Consider the following 19,963-nt stretch of genomic DNA (forward strand, 5'->3'; position numbering starts at 1 on the left):
AAATGAGAGGAAACCAGAGGAATTGAATGGGCTTCCTGTCATTTACTGCACAGGAATTGCTAGCACAGCTTTGTAAAAGAGACCCTAAGTGCTTTGAAAATACGTCTCCACGTAACTTTGTAAATCTACGTGCTTTGAAAAGATGCCTCAAAAGTTTGTTGAAGGAGTTAAGTTTGGATTAAGTATAGCTGTTTTAATTTGAAAAAAGGTCTCTTAACTATGGTGTTCACTTGAAATTACATACTTAAAGCAGAATCCAGTAGCACCCCCAATACCATAGAAACTCTATCCACTTTGAAATATGAGCCGCCCACCATTTTGATTGTTGCAGGAATAGATCCTGATTCAGACCAAACCACAGTAGTTTGGTTTTCAACTCATTAAGATTAAGACGACATTAGAATTTTTCTATAGCCACTGTCAGTGTGCTAGTAAGTACTGCCAGATTCCAAGTAATGGGAATCAGTAAAAAGATGTGATCAGCATAAGAGTAAATTGTTTCACCCAGATCCAAAGTAATTGAATTCAGTGAGCTCATATAAATATTATACAGAAAAGAAGAAATCGGAGAGTATTGAGGAACTCCACATTTGTGAGAGTCCAGAAAGGAGTGGAGAGACATCTTTAATAACTTTATATTATAGTTCTTTAGGAAACCTTCGAACCACTCAAAGCATAACCTGTAATTCCAAATTCAGCCATTCAGTTTGATAAAAATCTGATGATTAATTATATCAAATGCCACTGAGACATCAAATTGTAATAATATCATTTGACCTTTATTTAGTTCTGTCTTAACTGTCTTAACTACATGAAGCCATGTTGAGAATATAACAAAATGTTAGAATCATTAATGAAATCAGAAAATTGAAGAAGCTACTAAAAACTCAGTAAGTTTTGTCAGAAAGGGGATACTAGCAGCTGAGATAAACCTAGTCCTACTGCTTTCGGAATAGGAATCAATAGCCACGTTATAAAATTAAATTCACTAAATACGCTAACCAATGGACTATATGTTTGGGGGGACCAGAATAAAGATATGCAGGACACTCATCCAAAGGACAATGGATTTTGAAAAGTTTTCTAACTGTTGAAGCTATATCAGAATTAGGAACAATTTTAAAAAGATGACCAGTTTCTGTCCACTGGAATATCAAACAATTCAGTTTTATAAAAATTATTCTGACCATGGTGTTAAATGCAACTTGACACATCTTTAAAAGATCAAAAAATCACCTCTAATTTATTAGAAAAATAAAGGGCAAGATCTATTGCTAATGGTTGAACAACATTAGAGGCATTAGAAAAAGAACACACTTTTCAAATAAGAGTAAAAAGATTTTTCTCAAATCTGGTTGATATAAGTCTATTAAATCAGAGTAATAGGTACAATTTTATTTGATGTTTATATTGAATAGCTAGTTCTTTCCATTTCTTTTGAAGAATCATATCACCTGACCTTTGCCACGTTGGCGGCATTTCCATTTTATAGCCTTCAGGCTCTCAGAAAACCATGGTGAGATTATCCGACCAATTAGCCAGAAGGAGAGCAGGATCTGTGACATCCCAAGTTAAATAGGGTTTAATATATTCCTAAAAAACATTTGCATTAAACTTTTCCATAGAGATATCTGTCTTTTTCTGTGAATAGGTGACATTATGAGACAGATTGGAGATTCACTTTGAATTTTAAACATAATGATCCATCCATGAAATTGGACACTATTCACAAGATAATAATAATTGTTCAGAAGTAGATTAAATCAAATCCAATGAATGGCCATTTTCATGAGTTTGAATAAAACATGGTGTTCTTAGAGAAGAATTATCAAAAATAAAATCTGTGCTGTGGCTGGTGTGCTTTGTGATGTGTTTTTAGTTTTAGAATGCGAGTGGAGTTGAGCAGAATGCAGCAGCCCTCTGGCTTAAATTTGTATTTTTCTGCTGTTGCTTGTGGAAAAAATCTGAAAGTTATAGAAACAAATGTCTTGCAGAAGTTATTGAATCATTGTTGATGTAAAATTACACATTGTATTTCTGTGCATATTCTGAGTAAAAAAACACATATTTAAGTTTCTACCTGGCTCACCTGTTTCGATGCAGCAGCAGGAGGACCACAGTGTTTTGCTGAGCCAGTTCCTGATGGACTACTACTGAGTCTGATTGCTTTTGTTTGCATTTCTGTGCTCATTTATCACAACTGTAAGCAAACATTGTACATTCCTCTTTTTACTTATTCTGAATTCCTCTATAGAAACAGAAACCTAGGAGAAAATGTCAGCAGATAAGATCCATTCGATCTGTCCACTCTGGCCAGCTAAATCCTCTACTAAGCTCTACATTTTGTTCCTCTCCCTCAGAGATCTTTGTGGTTGGCTACATTTTTATGAATTCAGATAGTGTTCATCTGCATCACACTGGGAGGCTGTTTTCATGCTTCCATCACCCTTTCTGTAAAATAGTATTTCATTTGATTGCTGACTCTACTCCCTTTCACTGTCCTCCCCATTTCTTAACTGAAAGAGGCCTATGCATTTATACCATGGGGTACTTAATTGTCTCTATCAAATACTTTGTGTACCTGAATGCAACTCCCCTTGAGCTACTACTGAAAAAGATATGAACTAAATACAAAATAAATAATCTCCCCTATTCCACCTCTTTCCAGGAAATATGTATTGAGATCTTAGTCTTTCCCCATATGTTTTATGCCCCCTTTGCATCATTTGTCCAGGATTTGAGGATTCAGATATATATTTATGCTGTTTACATTCAGCTTTTGATTTGTCATGAGGTTTGGGTTTCATCTGTGCTTAACAGTATTCTCTCTAAGATTTCCTCTTGGTTTGCGGATCAGAGTGAACGCCATTTACTAATACCCTTTGTCACCTTTCACTTAACAAGGTCCTAATTCTGTTGGTCACTTTAGGGCCCATACCAAGGGCTTTCAGTTTATTTATATGTCATCTATGATGAGTCATGTCAGTTAAATCAAACTGTAGCATAACTTATTCCTCCACTGGTCTTTTTCAACAGTTCCAGCTGTGTAGATTCAAATGCTGTAGAGCTTGATTTATTTATTTTCTATGGACATAGGGTAAAAATCTTAATGAGAGTTTAAATACTTCCTTTGTTGGGGTATGCGCAGAACAGGGTACTAGAACGCTCCATAAATACTTTTTTTTTTTTTCTTGCCTTGAAAAAAAAAGAATCTTCTGTTTCCTAACTTGTGATTAAGCACAAGAACACTTCTAAGCAAGCTTCCCCTAGCTGAAACCACTTCCCACTTGGATTCTACATTGATCTTTTAAACTCATTTTACAGTACTAACCCTTTAGTAGCTGCACTAGAGTTTTGTGATTAGATGTTTAATGTCATTTGTAAGACAGACAGGGAGAGAGAGCTATCATAAATTGGAAAGTGTATTTTCTAGTTAGGTCAATCTAAGGGCAGTAAAGGTTACAAAGGTAGAATCTCTTTGTCTGGAAGTAATTGTGATTGAGATACTCTTCCAAGGCACCTATATATAATTTTAAGAGTTGGATTGTGTAGAAGGTGTCAAGAAAAGATGCCCCAAATGAGATGTTGGCTAGGATTTGTGACTGGTTCTGTCTAGCTGGTGTATGCCAGCTTTTAAATAAAGCTTTTTTTTTTTTTTTTTTTTAATCCAAGAAGATACATTTTCAGAATGTACATTGTAAGTTGTAAAACTATACAAAATGTGTAAGAAGTACTGTCTAGGAATAGCTGTGGCAATATCTCCTACCACTGCTAGCTGCTGAATCTTGCTTTGTATTTAGAGAAATACTGTGGCATGTAGGCACAAGAACTGACTTAAACTAGACCATTTATTTTTGATAGATCATATGCTTATAGGACAGTTTTTTTCAGATTGGCTCCATTGTGAACACAGCAATTCTTCTGTGTGTGTGACATAAGCCAGTTGTATGCATTAGATTGTTATTGTGAGTGTACTAGCAAGAACAAAAAATGAAAAATAGTTGAATCATGGCCACATCAAGAGGAGAGTATAAGCCAAATATAAAACAGCAGTAAAATAAGGAAAGAAAAAAATAGTGTAATAACCCATGCCCTACCAACAGTCTTATTTACTGCTCCTTACCATATCCAGTTAGCCCCAAACCTGATGTTATCTTATCAAACATAGGATTTTTCAAATGAACAAGATTCTGAAAAACACAATTGTTACTCTGATAACTAACTACCTTGATGCGTCTCTTCAGTTCTGGAGATTATGCTCCAGATGTCCAACATGGAAATCTCATGATCAGGGATCTGATCTCTCCTCAACTAGAAGGGGACCCTGCCTTAGGTAACCTAGAATTCCGAGGAGTCGCAGACACATTTCAGCACAGGAGTCACTAGACTTCACAAGTGTGTATTCTGAGAAACAATAGTTAGCTTATTGGCAGGGTGGTGGAAATCATTCGTTTGCTAAAAGTTTAGAGAACGTTGTGTGTGGTTTATCTTTTTTTACACTACATACAGGCCCTACTTCCTTGCTAGTTTGGCTTTCAGCTGAATCACAATACCAAAATGTGTTTTCTTACTCTAATACATTTGAGTACTAATTAACACTACAATTAGCGCAGTGTATTATGTTGTTAACACAGATTTGTTTTTCTGTTGCAACCTTTTTTATTTGGGAAATAATCTTGGTGCCCAAAAAATCAGTACTAAACTGACGGTGTTACCACTGCACTAAATGTAGTGTAGTTTAATTGCATTGACCAATATATATTTAATTTAACTGAAAACAAGTTCCTTAATGCTTCACTCTTACAGCACTCCTGAGCTGTACAGATGACTATCTGTCTGGAGCCTACTTGGCCAGTGGCATACTCTGTCATATTATAAACAATGTATTTGAATCAGTTTGGAGGGATAGTCCAATCAGTTCTTTGGAGATTTATTGTTATGCATTTTTTGCAGATCTTTGATTTCTGCAGAAGCTAGAACTAGGGTGTCAAGACTGTTTTTTTTTTCTTATAGTTTTGCTTAGAATTCCATTATGGTACATTTTGAAAAATTTGTTGCTGAAATGACTAAGTAGAATGCGTTGCATCTATTTCTGCTTAGGATTTGATGATGAAAATGAAGCCCAACAGCTAAGACTTTTTGCAGTCCAGTCTTATCTAACTTTGCTAGAGAAGGATGCTCCTTATCCCCAGAGGTTTCTTCAGGTTATCAGCTGGGTAAGGATATTTGATAAAGATTTGCTGTTTGTCTTACAGAGATGAGAGAATTGTTTCAAACATATACTGGTCAGATGGGTCCATCTAGGAAGCTTTTTTTTTTTTTTTTTTTTTAATTTTTCTTTTTCCTTGATACTTTTGTTAGTATTGAACATCAACCCATATACTGGTTTTATGGACTTAAAAGGAAGTTCTATGTTTCTAATTTTGGTAGGGGAAGACAGTTGTTTGTCTCTCCTTTTTCTTTATTTTGCCTTGTAGCTATATTTTTCTGTACATGTGAACTACGTTATGCATGTAAGATACTTCTTGTATTTCGGAAAGTATTAAAAAAAATATTTTTAAAACTGCACCGGTCAATATTCAGCAGGCAGCACTTTTTTTTTTAAAACCCTGTTGTCACCAGCTAAGTTAGACCTGGATTTTCAGTGCCAGGCCATGTGCAGGCAGCAGCATTGAATGTCTGGGTCTGACTGGATAGGAGGCAGCCACCAGTACTTATGTGGGTGCCATCTGAATTTTGGCAAGGACTTGAATAAATCTGGTCAGGCCCCCCCTCCCCAGCATTGCATCCCTCTTAAAGGTGGTACTGAATATTGATGGTGTCTGGATAAGTACCAGTTACTACTAATACTACTACTACTATTTAGCATTTCTATAGCGCTACAAGGCATACGCAGCGCTGCACAAACATAGAAGAAAGACAGTCCCTGCTCAAAGAGCTTACAATCTAATAGACAAAAAATAAATAAAGTAATCAAATCAATTAATGTGAACGGGAAGGAAGAGAGGAGGGTAGGTGGAGGCAAGTGGTTACAAGTGGTTACGAGTCAAAAGCAATGTTAAAGAGGTGGGTTTTCAGTCTAGATTTAAAGGTGGCCAAGGATGGGGCAAGACGTAGGGGCTCAGGAAGTTTATTCCAGGCGTAGGGTGCAGCGAGACAGAAGGCGCGAAGTCTGGAGTTGGCAGTAGTGGAGAAGGGAACAGATAAGGATTTATCCATGGAGCGGAGTGCACGGGAAGGGGTGTAGGGAAGGACGAGTGTGGAGAGATACTGGGGAGCAGCAGAGTGAATACATTTATAGGTTAGTAGAAGAAGTTTGAACAGGATGCGAAAACGGATAGGGAGCCAGTGAAGGGTCTTGAGGAGAGGGGTAATATGAGTAAAGCGACCCTGGCGGAAGATGAGACGGGCAGCAGAGTTTTGAACCGACTGGAGAGGGGAGAGGTGACTAAGTGGGAGGCCAGCAAGAAGCAGATTGCAGTAGTCTAAACGAGAGGTGACAAGGGTGTGGATGAGGGTTTTGGTAGAGTGCTCGGAAAGAAAGGACTACCCTAGCAATATCTAGATAGTCCAGGAGTAGTCTGTGCTTATAGTGGCACTACCTAGTCATGTGCTGCTAAATATTGGCAGATAATGGGGCACAAGCGATATAACTAGGCAGGAGTCTCTTCTGCCTGGTTGAATAACTTTGAATATCGACTTTAGAATTTCTTAAAATAAACTGCAGAAATAAAGCAGTAAGAATGACCAGGATTCTTGTCCCCGAATGTTCTTTCAAATTCTGTTTTCATGATAAGCTCTTCTCAAAATCATAAGTTCACTAAGAGAGTTAGTGTGAAAATATTTAGATGCTAATCTACAGTATACTTGCTGACAGTGATGTAAATGTAATATAAATGATGTACACTTAAGTTGTTATTTTAGAAACTCTGTGTTTTAGATATCTGAAAGCCGGCAGTTAGATGTCCTTATTGCATGGGTAAACCTCAATTTTTATAAAACTGGGATAGGGATGTCTAAAGTTGCAGTATGTCCATATAGGAAGGGGATGTAGTCTGGGTATGTGTTGGGACTAAGGAGGGGCCAAAATATGGACATCCAACTCCGATTTCACAAGTGGGAGGGATGTCTGTGTGTAAAAAGATGGATGTTACCATTGAGACCCACTTGAGTAGTGTCCCACTGGAGGGATTTAAGGGACAGAACCCTCTTAATCCCCTAGTGGTTGCTGCTCCCCCCCCTCCCCCCTGAATACTAAACTGGCAAGGGATATTAGGCTTTGTGACAGCTTTGGTAATCAATAGAAATCAAAATTAAAACATGGAAAAGAAAATAACATGATACCTTTTTTATTGGACATAACTTAATACATTTCTTGATTAGCTTTCAAAGGTTGCCCTTCCTCAGATCAGAAATAAGCAAATGTGGTAGCTGACAGTGTATATAACAGTCTCTCATAGACAGTCTAGCAGGGTGGGTAGGAGATGTGTATGGGGACTTCAAAGCATTCCATAGATAGTCTAGCAGGATGTTTGTGGGGAGGGGAGGGTGATAAGCAGAGAAATACAACTTTATGGTTTATAATGGGCTAGAAAACCCAGGTCCTTGTTAAGTCCTATCTGTTGGGTGTCAAAATATTCAGTCATTCTGACTTCAAAGGTTTTGCGTTCCTGTATTGTTTTAAAGTTACCTTTCAGTATTCTCACTGGTACAGTGTCCTGGTTCTGTGAAGTGCTATCCCACCGGGGTGGGGGCCCTCCTGGCTGTATTGTTCATGTGATGTCTATGTAAATTATTTCTGATCTGATAAAGAAGGGCAACCTTCGAAAGCTAATCAAGAAATGTATTAAGTTATGTCCAATAAAAAAGGTATCATCTTATTTTCTTTTCCATGTTTTAATTTTGTTTGATTTCTATTGATTACCTTTAAGAGTGGACTAACATGGCTACCACACCTCTCTGACAGCTTTGGGAAATGTGTCATAGCACAAAAATGACTGAAGCAAACTTCATGTCCCAGCATATATCTATTTGGCCATTCTATAGTGTGGATGTTCCTATTTTCCACATTACTGTCCGTATACCTGTTTTTGCCCTGTTGAAAGGTTAAGATGTTCCAGTTTGTAAAATGAATGTTCATGCTGGATGTGATTAACGCATGGACATCTGTTTCTCTTGTATTTTAGAACAGTCTCTGATGTTGGCAGGATCTCATTCTAAAATCCAAGTACTAACAGCGACGTATTGACTTGGATGCCTCTATTTTGAGTTGGATGTCCTTTCTAAAATATGATTCTTAAATATAAAATCATTGTAAATCTGCTGATTGCTGCTTGAAATTTTTGGCGTATAAAAGACAGGGTCAAAGTATATGCAGCACAAAACAGCAAAAAAAAAAAAAAATAGCACAAAGGGCTTTCAAGACTAGAGCAAACCAATATGCTTTTATTGAAGGACCCGACACGGGCCATGTTGTGGTGTGTCAGTGCTTGCATCGGGGTCAATCTGTGATATGACACACAAATGGAGTGTGGTTTATGTGCAGAAATCAGGTTGAAATTTAATATGTCCACTCGAAGCAGTAATTCAGTCATAGGGACAACAGATTTGTGCTGTTTTTTGTTGGTTTTATTTTTTTTTGCTGCGTGAAGTTTTATCAGTTCGGAACATATGCTCATATGTTCCATCATGTTCTTATTTCCCCTGCTCATACCCTAAGCACATAAGAATTGCAGCCCCTCCTTACCTCTCTACCCTCATCTCCCCTTACGTCCCTACCCGTAACCTCCGCTCTCAAGACAAATCCCTCCTTTCAGTACCCTTCTCCACCACCGCCAACTCTAGGCTCTGCCCTTTCTGCCTCGCCTCACCCCATGCTTGGAACAAACTCCCTGAGCCCTTACGCCAGGCCCCCTCCCTACCCATCTTCAAATCATTGCTCAAAGCCCACCTCTTCAATGTCGCTTTCGGCACCTAATCACAACACCTCTATTCAGGAAAACTAGACTACCCCAACTTGACATTTCGTCCTTTAGATTGTAAGCTCTTCTGAGCAGGGACCGTCCTTAGTTATTAATTTGTACAGCGCTGCGTAACCCTAGTAGTGCTCTAGAAATGTTAAGTAGTAGTAGTAGTAGACCAATGGTCCATCTAGCCCAGTATCCTGTTTCCAATGGTGGCCAATCCAGGTCTCAGGTACCTCGTAGAAAACCAGATAGTAGCAACATTCCATGATACCAATCCCAGGGCAAGCAGTGGCTTCCCCATGTCTGTCTGAATAGTAGACTATGGACTTTTCCTCCAGGAACTTGTCCAAACCTTTTTTAAACCCAGTTCCAGAGCTTAACTATTCGTTGAGTGTAAATATATTTCCTGTTGTTTTAAAAGTATTTCCATGTAACTTCATGGAGTATGCCGTGACCTCAGCTTTAAATTACTGTGTCCTGACCTTCCCCACTCCTTATATTATCTCCTCTGCCATCTCATCCCTTCCTCCCTATCTGCTTCATTCCTTCCTATCTCCTGCACTATCCTTTACCATTGAGAGGCTGCTGGCTAGTCCTTTCTATGGCCCATGCAAGTCACTGTTTCTGGCTTCTTTCAGTCTGGACTTCCTTGCTCTGGCTTACACAAGCTAATGCACTGACCACAGTAGCTGCTGCCTTCTTGTGGGCCATGTTGCAGGGCAGTCTGATGCCTCCCTCCAGTCACACATCTGTTTTTTGCAAAAAACATGCAATAGAATACAGAGATTGCTCCCTTGCAGCCACCAACAGAACAGTATAGACCGCACTTTGCAGGTGTCACCAGCCTCAAGTGTATTGTATTGTATTTAGATGTCACTAAATGTTATTTTTTGCAGGTGCTGGGGGAGTATTCCTACCTCAAAACTGATGTGCATCCAGAAAGTATCATGGCAAAGCTGTCCACATTTCTTGAGCTCAACTCTGTGACATCTGAGACTAAGACCTGGCTCCTGGTTGCTGTCACTAAGCTGGCAGCTCTCACTCCGTCTACTGATTTAATTGATAAACTCACTGAAGAATTTAGTTCTTCTCTTGATACATGCCTGAGACAATGTGCCTTTGAGTTACAAATCCTTCACAAAAACCTGGAAGTAATGAAGCTGCTGCTTCCAGTCAACGCTAGCTGCGAGGATCTAGTGGTAAGATCTATGTCCAATCCTGCATTTTATTTTTAGACTTTTTTTCTATAAATATTTTTCCTTAAGGTTTAGAATGCAGTGTTTGTAATTATTACTGTAAAAATGAGTGTGATGGGCAGGAACCAATAGCTTGAGGAGGTGATGTAGGCAGGCATCTTTCAGTGGGAAGCAGGATCTTGAAGTAGGTCGAAGAACATGGAAGCGAGAATCAATGTATTCTCATCTATCCACTTGGTAACAATTGGGAAATTTTTCTAATACGTATAGTTTTCCTGTATTCCAGAACCGGTGGGATAGTTGTGTCCATCAACCAGCAGGTGGAGATGGAGAACTGAAAACTGAGCTGGGACATATCTCTCCTGGCATCCAGTCTAGCTCCTCAGTATTTCTGTTTCCAGCAGGTGGATGGATGCACTTTTCAGCCTCTGGTTCTGAGTGATTTGCTCCTAATTCAGTTGGTCAGCTGGTCCCTAGTTGAGCTTTGTGGGTGTTCTGAGTCTGCAGAGTCGTATCTGGAGGTCTTCAGATTCCTGTCTCTGGTGCACTGTGAATTTACTACTTCCCACCCTTCATTTCTCCCCTGCTTCCTGTGGAGCTCGCCTTTCCAGCACAACTTAAAAAAAAAAAGAGCAGGAAAGAGGTTTACTGGAGAGTGTGGGACAGCGTATCAGTCCTGATTCTATCTCATCTGGGGTAAGACATGGATATTAAGCTTTGGGAGCAGCTGGCAGTGGTAAGTCTGACTAAAGTTTGACTCAGAACCACTCGGAGTGCTGCAAGTTCTACTTGGTGCAGGGGAGGGTTCCTGACTCACTGCTTGGGACTGCATGGTGTGGTGCTTGTGCCAGTTGGGGTAAATGGCAACTCTCGTGGAGGCAGTTAAGTAGTGTTTTCGCTGTGGGACCTGCTGGCTGGCATCAGGGCTTTGCAGTGCTTGCATACCAGGAATCCTGTAGAATGCAGAGGAAACGGTAGGTGACAATACGTCTTCAGATTCGGCAAAGCATCTGAATATTCTGGAGATTTGTGCTCTCGGGCAGGGCCGATGTACAGTTTGATGCAGGAGAGCATGGGAATGCTCTCTCTCTGTTGTTAGGGCTGACTGGCAGTGAACAACAGCCTCTGATAACGCATGGAGCACAGCCGCCGTTTTACAACCTCACAGCTGCGTCGGGATCTTTGTTTTCTCCAGAGTTTATATTGCTCTTACACCAGGCCTATTGACTGAACAGGGATAGTTGGAGTTGCTGCAAGGTGCTTCAGTTTCTGACCCCGCTGCCCCTCCGGCTCCTAAGTGATTTCTCCCTCCTTATCTGATGTGGCCTCAGTCTATTCTGATGTGGCCTCGGTCTGTCCTTCGTTGAAGGAGTCATTAGAGGAGGGAGAGCACCCCCCCTGAGGAGGGAATAGCCAGAAAGGACTGAGGTTGTTTCATAAAGAGGAGTCAGTACTCTTATTTCTGAGGCACTGGGTGGTGCTTTCCATTGAGGAGCCTTCTGCTTCTGTGTCAAGAGTTCATCTTTGTCAATCATGATTGGGCTCAGAGGTCTTTATAAGGCCTTCCCGATTCATCCTGACGTTCAGGACCTGATTACAGCAGAATGGGTCTTGCTGGGTACGGAGCTGAGAGAAAGAGCCATTGCTCATCTCTACTTGCAGGCACTCTGGCCATTATTTGAGTTTCCCAGGTTGAACAGGGACAAGGCAGATACTTCATCTACTTTATTGGCCAAGGAAGGAAGGCACCTTTCTTCCAGTCTTAGATCTCAAAGGTTTAAACTGCTACCTCAGAAACTCTTAAGAACAGCCAGTCTTGGTTCGAGCAGGAGAATTTCTCACCACCTTCAGTCTCAAGGAGGCATACTTTTATATACCCATATGGCCGCTGTATTAGCGGTTTCTATATTTTGTGGTGCTGGGCCGTCACATCCAGTTCAGGGAGGTTATGGTGGTGGTGGTGGTGGTGGCAGCCTTTCTTCAGTGCCAGGGAATCAGAGTTCACTCGTATCTTGACGACTGGTTTATTCTTGCGTTGTCCTAGTCGGACAGCGTGGCGGTGACAGACAGTTGTCCATCTTTTGCAGTTGTTTGGTTGGGTGATCAATTTTCCGAACAGCAGACTAACTCCATCACAGATGCTGGAGTATCTGGATGTTTTATTCGACACAGCAAGGGAAAATATCTTTCTCATGGAATGCAGAAGGTTGAAGCTGGTTCAACAGATTTGTCTTCTCAGTCATGGTAGGCCCAGGTGCTGGGACTAGTCCAGGTTCTGGGGTCAATGACAGTGGCGATAGAAGTGTTGCCCTGGGCGAGTCTCTTCTCAGCCGCTGGTCTCTGGTGTCACAGAAGTACAACCTTCATTTTTCTTGGATGCTGGTTGCTAGACAGTATGCAGTAGTGGTTGCCACCCAGATATTTGACCATCGGAACTCCCTTTCCAATAACACAATGGCAGGTGGTGACATTCCAATCACAACTATTAAGGAACTCTCCTATCTGTTCATCCTAATTACATCCTCACGACTGAATATTATATCTTGTCCTGATATCATTATGTTACGTTGATCTTTCAATCCACTTCCAATCCAATAGGATTTACTTATGCACTCTTATTTGTAATAATTGTAAAATTATTATTCCGTTAATATGATTGCTGTGATATTCTATGTACCCATCTGCAACTATATTCTGAAATACTTATCCTATAATGTGTACATGTTGCTATAACATTTTGTAAGCCACATTGAGCCTGCAAATAGGTGGGAAAATGTGGGATACAAGTGCAGCAAATAAATAAATGTGAGGGAACTCATTACAAGTTCATCTGGCACAGGGCACATGGACACAGCAGGAGTCTCGGTGGTTGATAAATTGCTTGGAGCTCAGGGCATTGCTAAATGCCTTCAATAATTTAGCTTCTCCGAGAACAAGCAGACTGAATAATCCTTACAAGTGGGTTGGTGAGCCTCGCTGGCCCGGGAACCGGCATTTGAAATAGCAAAAACATTTGCTGGAGCTTCTGGGCGCACTGCGCGTCCAACTGCACATGCGCCGAGTGCCTTGCCGCATGGCCGTGCTCATCAGTTATTTTTTTTACACGTGAGGAGTGGCAGCTAATTTACCTGGGTCCGCTTCGTCGCCCGTGGGAGCCTCAGTGCCTTCTTTTTGCGACTTTTTTGCCTCCTTTCTATTCATTCTCTTTATTTTGTTAAAAAAAAAAATTCCACTTATAGTCTTAGTTTCTCGGACCTGCCTATAAGTTTTCTTTTATTTTAGTGGTGGCCATTCTTAGGCCTGCTCGGCTGGGAATTTCCCTTTTTTTGGTTCACTTTTTTCAGCACCATCGAGTTTTTTGATTTGGCTAGGGCAGTCTTCCCTTTCATGTCATCGAAGACTCCTAGTGGCTTCAAACAGTGTTCTCGGTGCAACCGGACTATCTCGAGTACTAATACCCATTCATGGTATATTCAGTGCCTTGGGCCCGACCATAGCCCAACTCGTTGCGCCCTTTGTCTTCGTATGAAGAAAAGGACTCAACTGGCTCAAGAAGCCCAGAGAGAAAATGTTTTTGGGGCTTGGTCTAGTCCTTCGACGTCTGCATCGACATCAGTACCGAGGTTGGCGACGTCGATATCGAGGGACGAATCGACATTGGGAGTGGAGGTAGGCATGGCTGCTGAGAGGCCACAACACACTGGGAGTAGCGAGGAATGGAGTGGGTCTCCACCTGCTTCAAGGCCTCCTACTATGCAGGCCCCCGGGACCGTCCATCGTTCTCCCTTGACGCATGGTGCTGGGAGTCGACGGAATTGGCACCTGAAGTGTTGACGCCGGGAGAACCACTCCCCCTCCATTTAAGAGGTGACGACACGTCAGTCTCTCAGCAGCCTGGTTCCTGCTGCTGAGCCCCAGGCAGCTCTGCCACCAACTGCTCCACCGGCCCTGCAGCCTCTTCCGATGGCGGCTCTCGACAAGCGCATTCGAGCCTTGCTTCCAGAGCTTTTGGAAGGACTGCGGCATCAATCTGCAACGGCATCGGGGGTGGTTGCAGCTACCTTGCCGTCTTCTGCAGCTATGTCTGGCCCTCCATCTCCACCAGAGGACAGGCTATTTGCTATCATGGAATGTAGAGATGGAAGCACTCCTAGAGAAGGCTATTTCAGCCAACTTGATGGAAGGGGATCCAGAGAACAAAAGTCAGATTAAGCTCAGACAGTATTTTTTGCATATACCAGTTCTTAGCCATTCCAAACCTTACATTTACCAATACCTTTTTGAATGTTCTTTCACTCTTGTTATTGTTGTTTGCTTAGTGTACTAACAAGGGCAAAGTTTCTTTTCCAACCCCTTCAATTACTTATGAGTTAGCTGCAGTAGCCAGTCTCTTTTATTTTCTATCTGGTTATCAGCACACAGTATCCAGAACATGTTCAAATCGACAGAAATCCAGAGGCTGCATCTCTTAGCAGTCCACGGTGCTATTGCCAAGGCAGGTCCACCCTAGAAGTACCAAGTTAACTCTGCTTCTCTAGGGGCATGTCTTTTGGGATAAGGGCTAGCGTTAAGATTCGGCGAGATCTGTTGTAGCAGGCCATGTCAGAGATGATCGTTGACCTTGGCAGTGATAGATTTTAGCTGGTGAAGGACTTGTTGACACTGAAGCATACTTGACTCATCTGATTCTGGGAAATGATAGCTTAATTGTATCCTATAGTGAGCCTGCTGTATTCTTACTTTTCTTATCTTGCATTTAATTTAGGTGGATGCTTCCTTGTCTTTTCTGGATGGGTTTGTAGCAGAAGCACTTGATTGTGGTGCAGCTCCTTATAAGCCTCACCACCAGCGCCAGGAGGAAAAGCTTTCTCAAGAAAAAGGTGACTTGATAGTGAAACCCACAAACTTTAAAGTATGTAGTTTGCTTTATTGTGTATGTAGAGCAAGAAAAAGCACAAAAAGGACTCTGAGAATGGGTTAACATCCAAAATTTATTAAAGAACCCAATGTGTTTTGGTGGAATGCCTATGTCAAGGGTTTAGTAAAAACAATATGGACAGCCTTATAAACATATAAACAATTACCATAACATATAGCAGACATAAATAGTGTGAAATATTGAAATGATAAAATTATCACCAGTTTTAAGTGTTACAATCGTAGTAATTTCACATTGTTTGCTAATTCATGTGAATTATATTTTCAAGATTTTTTAAAATATTTACAACATATTTACACTTGTATGTTATTCTATTATGTTAATATTTTTGTAAGTTTTATAAGGTTGTCCATGCATATTTTTATATTGGAGCCAATGTTCAGACTGTGGAAGGTAGCTGGGCTGCTTCCCGTGGTCGGTGCTGAGCCCGGATATTCAATGCCAGGCCGTTTCCAGTGATCGGCATTGAATATCTATCCGGCTGTGTTTTGGCTGGTTTCAGCTTAACTGGCCAAGCCGATTTATTCAGCACTTGCCGATTAAGTTGAAACCAGCCATAGAGAGGCCTGCTATTTCGATGTCCTAATTTGGCCGCCAAACTTAGTTGATGATGAGCCAGACATCAGCGGATAGCCAGTTGTATCACATTCCTGTCCAATTAAATGGTTTTAAATATTGGCCAGAAAGTTTTTAATTGACCCCTTATGCAGACATCCCACCAAAACACGACCTGTGTCAGGTCCTTCAATAAAACTTTGGATGCCCACCCATTCTTGAAGACCCTTTGTGCTTTTTTTGCTTGGCTTGGTTTCCTGTGCTTTAGACTCCCCCTCTTTCGTTTGCTTTATTGTATAACTAGTCCCTTATTTTCTTACTTATGTTACTCTGTTTTATCAATCTATATGTTCCATCTTTGCTTACACCCTGTGCTGTCTATTAAAATGTTTTATTGTGCATTGTGTTGGCATTGTAATGTAGCATACAATGCCATACTTTGTATTGTTTGAATATTGTTACTGCTGTAATTGTCTATTCCTTAGCGTCCCTCCGGACCGGACCAGGATTGGACTGATGGGTTGTGCTCGCCTACCAGCAGGTGGAGACTGAGAAAAACTCTGACTCTAGAGAGCCAGTAGGAGCCCTGGCCATGTGACCTTAGCCTCAGTATTTTCTCAGTCTCCCAGCAGGTAGGAAGCGAGCCCATTAGTCTCTCTCTTTCTCTTTTAGAGGTTTACAATAAGAACAACATTGCTACCTCTTCTTCTGTGCCTAGGAATTCTCTGTTAGACGCTGGTCAGGTAGGGACTTCTTTTCCTTTCTTTTACAGCCTCTGGGGGTGTCAAACTCGGATGTCTCCGGGTCCCTCCCCCCTTCCTCCCCATCTCCCATACATAGCTGGGAAGGACTACCCTTTGTTTAGAAACGTGTATGTCTTTGGGAGAGGCAGCCACTATAGAAAGTTAAATCTTATAAGCATTTTAAGGAGCAAGCTACATCCCTCGGCTTCTAACGAGCAGACAGCTATGTGTTGTTCTATTACTCTTCAGCGGAGTTTTCCCCATTACTTTAACGAGCAGGCAGCTCTGGTTGCTGTTTTAGGTGTCTATTTTATCTAGCTGGTTTAAAAAAAAAAAAAAAAAAGAGGCAGCAGTAATTTGGAGGAGTTTAGGTGTTAAAAAAAAAAAAAAAAAAATTAAAGACAACTTGTCCCCACTGACTGAATGAGCAGACAGCTCCGTTTGATTGCATGGGAATGCTGTGAGTCAGCTGTGTAAAAAAAAAAAAAAAAAGAGTAAGCGGCAGCATTTTGTTTTCAGCCCTCTTTGATTTGAGCTGTATTTTATTTAGCACTGCCGTTTGTGTTCTTCCCTTAGCGGTTTGTTCGGCGGAGCAGGGCTTAAAAAAAAAAAAAAAGAGATTTTGGCGCGAATCGGGTACGCGCGTGCACGCGCGTTACCGTCATGTCCGAGAAGCTGAGACGCGCTGTATGCCAGCGTCGGGGATCTCCTCTTCCGGCTCCTGTAAATATTGTGCGCCACTGGGGGGTGCGTCGGGACTTTCTCTTTCGCCGTCTTCGGGCCGTTTGGGGCCGATCTTTCTCAGGAGTCGCCTATGCTCTTTAGGGGGGTCATTTCTTTGCTTTTTATGTTTTTAATGTTGAGTAGCTGGTTGCTGTAGCCTAATAGTCAGCACTACAGTCTCTGAAGCTGCTACTACTACTGTTTATCATTTCTAAAGCGCTACTAGAAAAACGCAGCGCTGTACACTTGAATATGAAGAGACAGTCCCTGCTCCTCAGATCTTACAATCTCATTAGGTCAGACAAAACAAACAAGAGATGAGGAGATTTTAAAGTGAGCAGGTTTAAAATAAGGGTTCTGAACAGAGTGAATAAGGGTTAGGAGTTAAAAGCAGCATCAAAAGGTGGGCTACAGAACTGGGTGCAGGTCCAAGTTTTAGCAATTTATTTCTCTATCTTGGACTCCTGTATGTCTATGTCCCACTATATATTCATCACTTGGCCAGCCTGTTTGATGTTTGTTTCTTTATAATCTCGGGTGGCGTTTGTCTGTGGGCTAGGAGCCAACTTTTCAAAATTATTGGGGGTGCTAAGTCCAATGGAAATGACCCCTCCTTGGACATATACATGAGTTTTTCTCAATATTGGGGGTGCTCAAGCACCCACAGCACCCACAGAGTCTGCTCCAATGTGACTGTTGGAAGGTAGTTCACAGTTGTGTTTTTTTTTTTTGTTATAGCATGTTTCGAAAGGTTGCTTTCCATTCCAGGATATTTCCTATATGTCAGCTATACGTTTGTTCTTCCACAGGCATGGGGGCAGTAAGGATGTTGTCATAGGTACATGCCACTCTCACCTGTTTAACTTTGTGTCATGAAATCATAGTTGCAGGCTACTCTTACATGACAGTCATTTTCTTATTTCCTCTGTCCAGGAGTTCTTGCGGTTTTATTTTTAGATGGTTATGCTTTTCATTTCGCCTCCTTTCTCTATCGCTCTCACGGCAAGGCATGTGAAGTAGGGGTCTCCCTACATAGACTCTTGGATCTTAGACCATTTTCTCTCTTGATTCTTCCGAATGCAATTTTAATTTCTAGTTCCTAAGAATGGATCTCCCTTCCTCCTATTTGGAATCTCACTGCCGTCATGCGCACTTTCAATGTCTCAAATCTTTATCACAAGAACCTAGTTCCTAAGAAGGAATTTTCCTTCCTCCTATTTCAATTCTAAATGCTGTCAAGAGCGCTCTCAAAGTCTCAAGTCTTTTTCATGAAAGCCTTCGATCCATAGTGAAGCTTCGTGCAGCACATTTTTTGATACAAACTTTTCTGCATATTTCTCTTAGGAGAGTTTCTGAGAAGGATAGAGCCCGGTGTGAAGGAAGCTAAGCAGGGTCCGCCCGGGCTGGGTCCTGGAAGGGTGACCAGCTCACAATGCGCAATAATGTCCCTTCACAACACTGTTTTCCAGTCTCTAAAAGTTCATCATAGTTATGCTACCCCTCAGAAAAGGGGAGATTTTTCTCTCATGGCGAGTCAGCTAGCTATTTAAAAAAACAAAACAAAACAAAAAAAAAACAACCTCTTGTCGACAAGTCAGCAAGTCGCAGACCGAGAAGTGCAATTTTTATGGTTCTCAGGATGTCTAGTACTGGTGGTAAAGAGTCGTCTAAATATTTCGCAGTCTCCACAATATTTTGGGGTTACATGCGACATAGTTGCAAGGTTTTTTCCCTGGGCAATTGCCTTTTGCAGTCTCATGAGCTGCACTCCCGTGCTCTTTATCTTTTTGAGTGTTCTGAAGCATTTGCAGCTTCCCTTTTGTTTTTTTCCCCGAGACTGCTGCTCTTCTTTTCGGCATTAGTTGAGTAGGACATTCCTCCAGGCATTTGGTTGTTACTTCCAGGACTACCATGTGGTCTCTTTACTTTGCAACTTAATTTTTTCCTTCTTGGCTCTTGGCATTCGGTTTGCTTTCAGGATTACCATGTGGTCTCTTTACATTGAAACTAGGGGACTGTCAGTCGCTCTCGGAGCAAGGAGGTATCCCTGAGGGCTAGCTTTTTATTCTGAGCACTCTGTCTTTGGTCAGCATTGTTGCCATGTTATGTTAGTCCGGAATGCTCTTTCTGGACTCTCATAGGACTGTTATCATCTTAGGTTACTTCAAAGACTCAATCCTGCTCTCTGGCAGGACTGTTTCTAGCTTATGTTCTTTCAGAATGGTCTGCGGTCTCCTGGTAGGTCTGTTGCCTTCTTAGGCTACATATTGAGGCCCTTGGTAGGTCTCTGGTCTTCTTGTGTATTGAAGGTACATCCTTTCTGTTTCTTTACAGGGCTTGCATGTGCCCCCCTTTACACGATTGACATGTATGTCATTTTATTTTTGCATGTTTTCACTTTTCTCTGTAAGCTGCCTAAGGGGTAATCTAGCGAACAGTGCAGTGAGATGTCATCCGGGAGGCCCAGCTTCGGTTCTCACTCTGACTCTAGTCGTCCTGCCTCCTAGGTGGGTTCACATCCGCACTGACGTTTGGTTTATTTCATGGCTGATGTCTGTTTTATTCAAGGGGAGTCATTTGTATGGATCTACCATCTGACCAGCCCTGAAGCATGCCATCCCCTTCTGGCATGGTGGCCTTTTCTTCAGGTCGGGCATTTCGCTTAGATATTTATCCTTGCAGATATACCAGGCTGCCTTTTAGGTTGTCATCTTGACTTTTTATGGAGCCGAGGGGGTTTTCTGTTTTCTCTAGAGGACCTTCTCTCTTCCCCAGTCTGGCCTCTTTGTTTCTCTCTTGCTCAGGCTGGTGCATGCTCTCAGTCTGGGACAGGCATTCAGC

The 19,963-nt window shown here is 41.6% G+C and overlaps 1 protein-coding gene across 3 annotated transcripts in view; it reads left to right on the forward strand.

Moving 5' to 3' along the window:
• Nucleotides 1-19,963, forward strand: part of AP4E1 (adaptor related protein complex 4 subunit epsilon 1) — a 150,936-nt gene that overhangs the window by 81,728 nt on the left and 49,245 nt on the right. For all 3 annotated transcript variants that reach the window (XM_030189418.1, XM_030189430.1, XM_030189424.1), the window contains 3 exons: nucleotides 5,101-5,216; nucleotides 9,863-10,165; nucleotides 14,928-15,042. In XM_030189418.1, the coding sequence (XP_030045278.1) occupies nucleotides 5,101-5,216; nucleotides 9,863-10,165; nucleotides 14,928-15,042 (534 nt within the window). The remainder of the gene's footprint in view (nucleotides 1-5,100; nucleotides 5,217-9,862; nucleotides 10,166-14,927; nucleotides 15,043-19,963) is intronic.

This window comes from Microcaecilia unicolor, chromosome 1, assembly GCF_901765095.1.
Source record: "Microcaecilia unicolor chromosome 1, aMicUni1.1, whole genome shotgun sequence".
In the NCBI taxonomy this organism is placed as follows: Eukaryota; Metazoa; Chordata; class Amphibia; order Gymnophiona; family Siphonopidae; genus Microcaecilia; species Microcaecilia unicolor.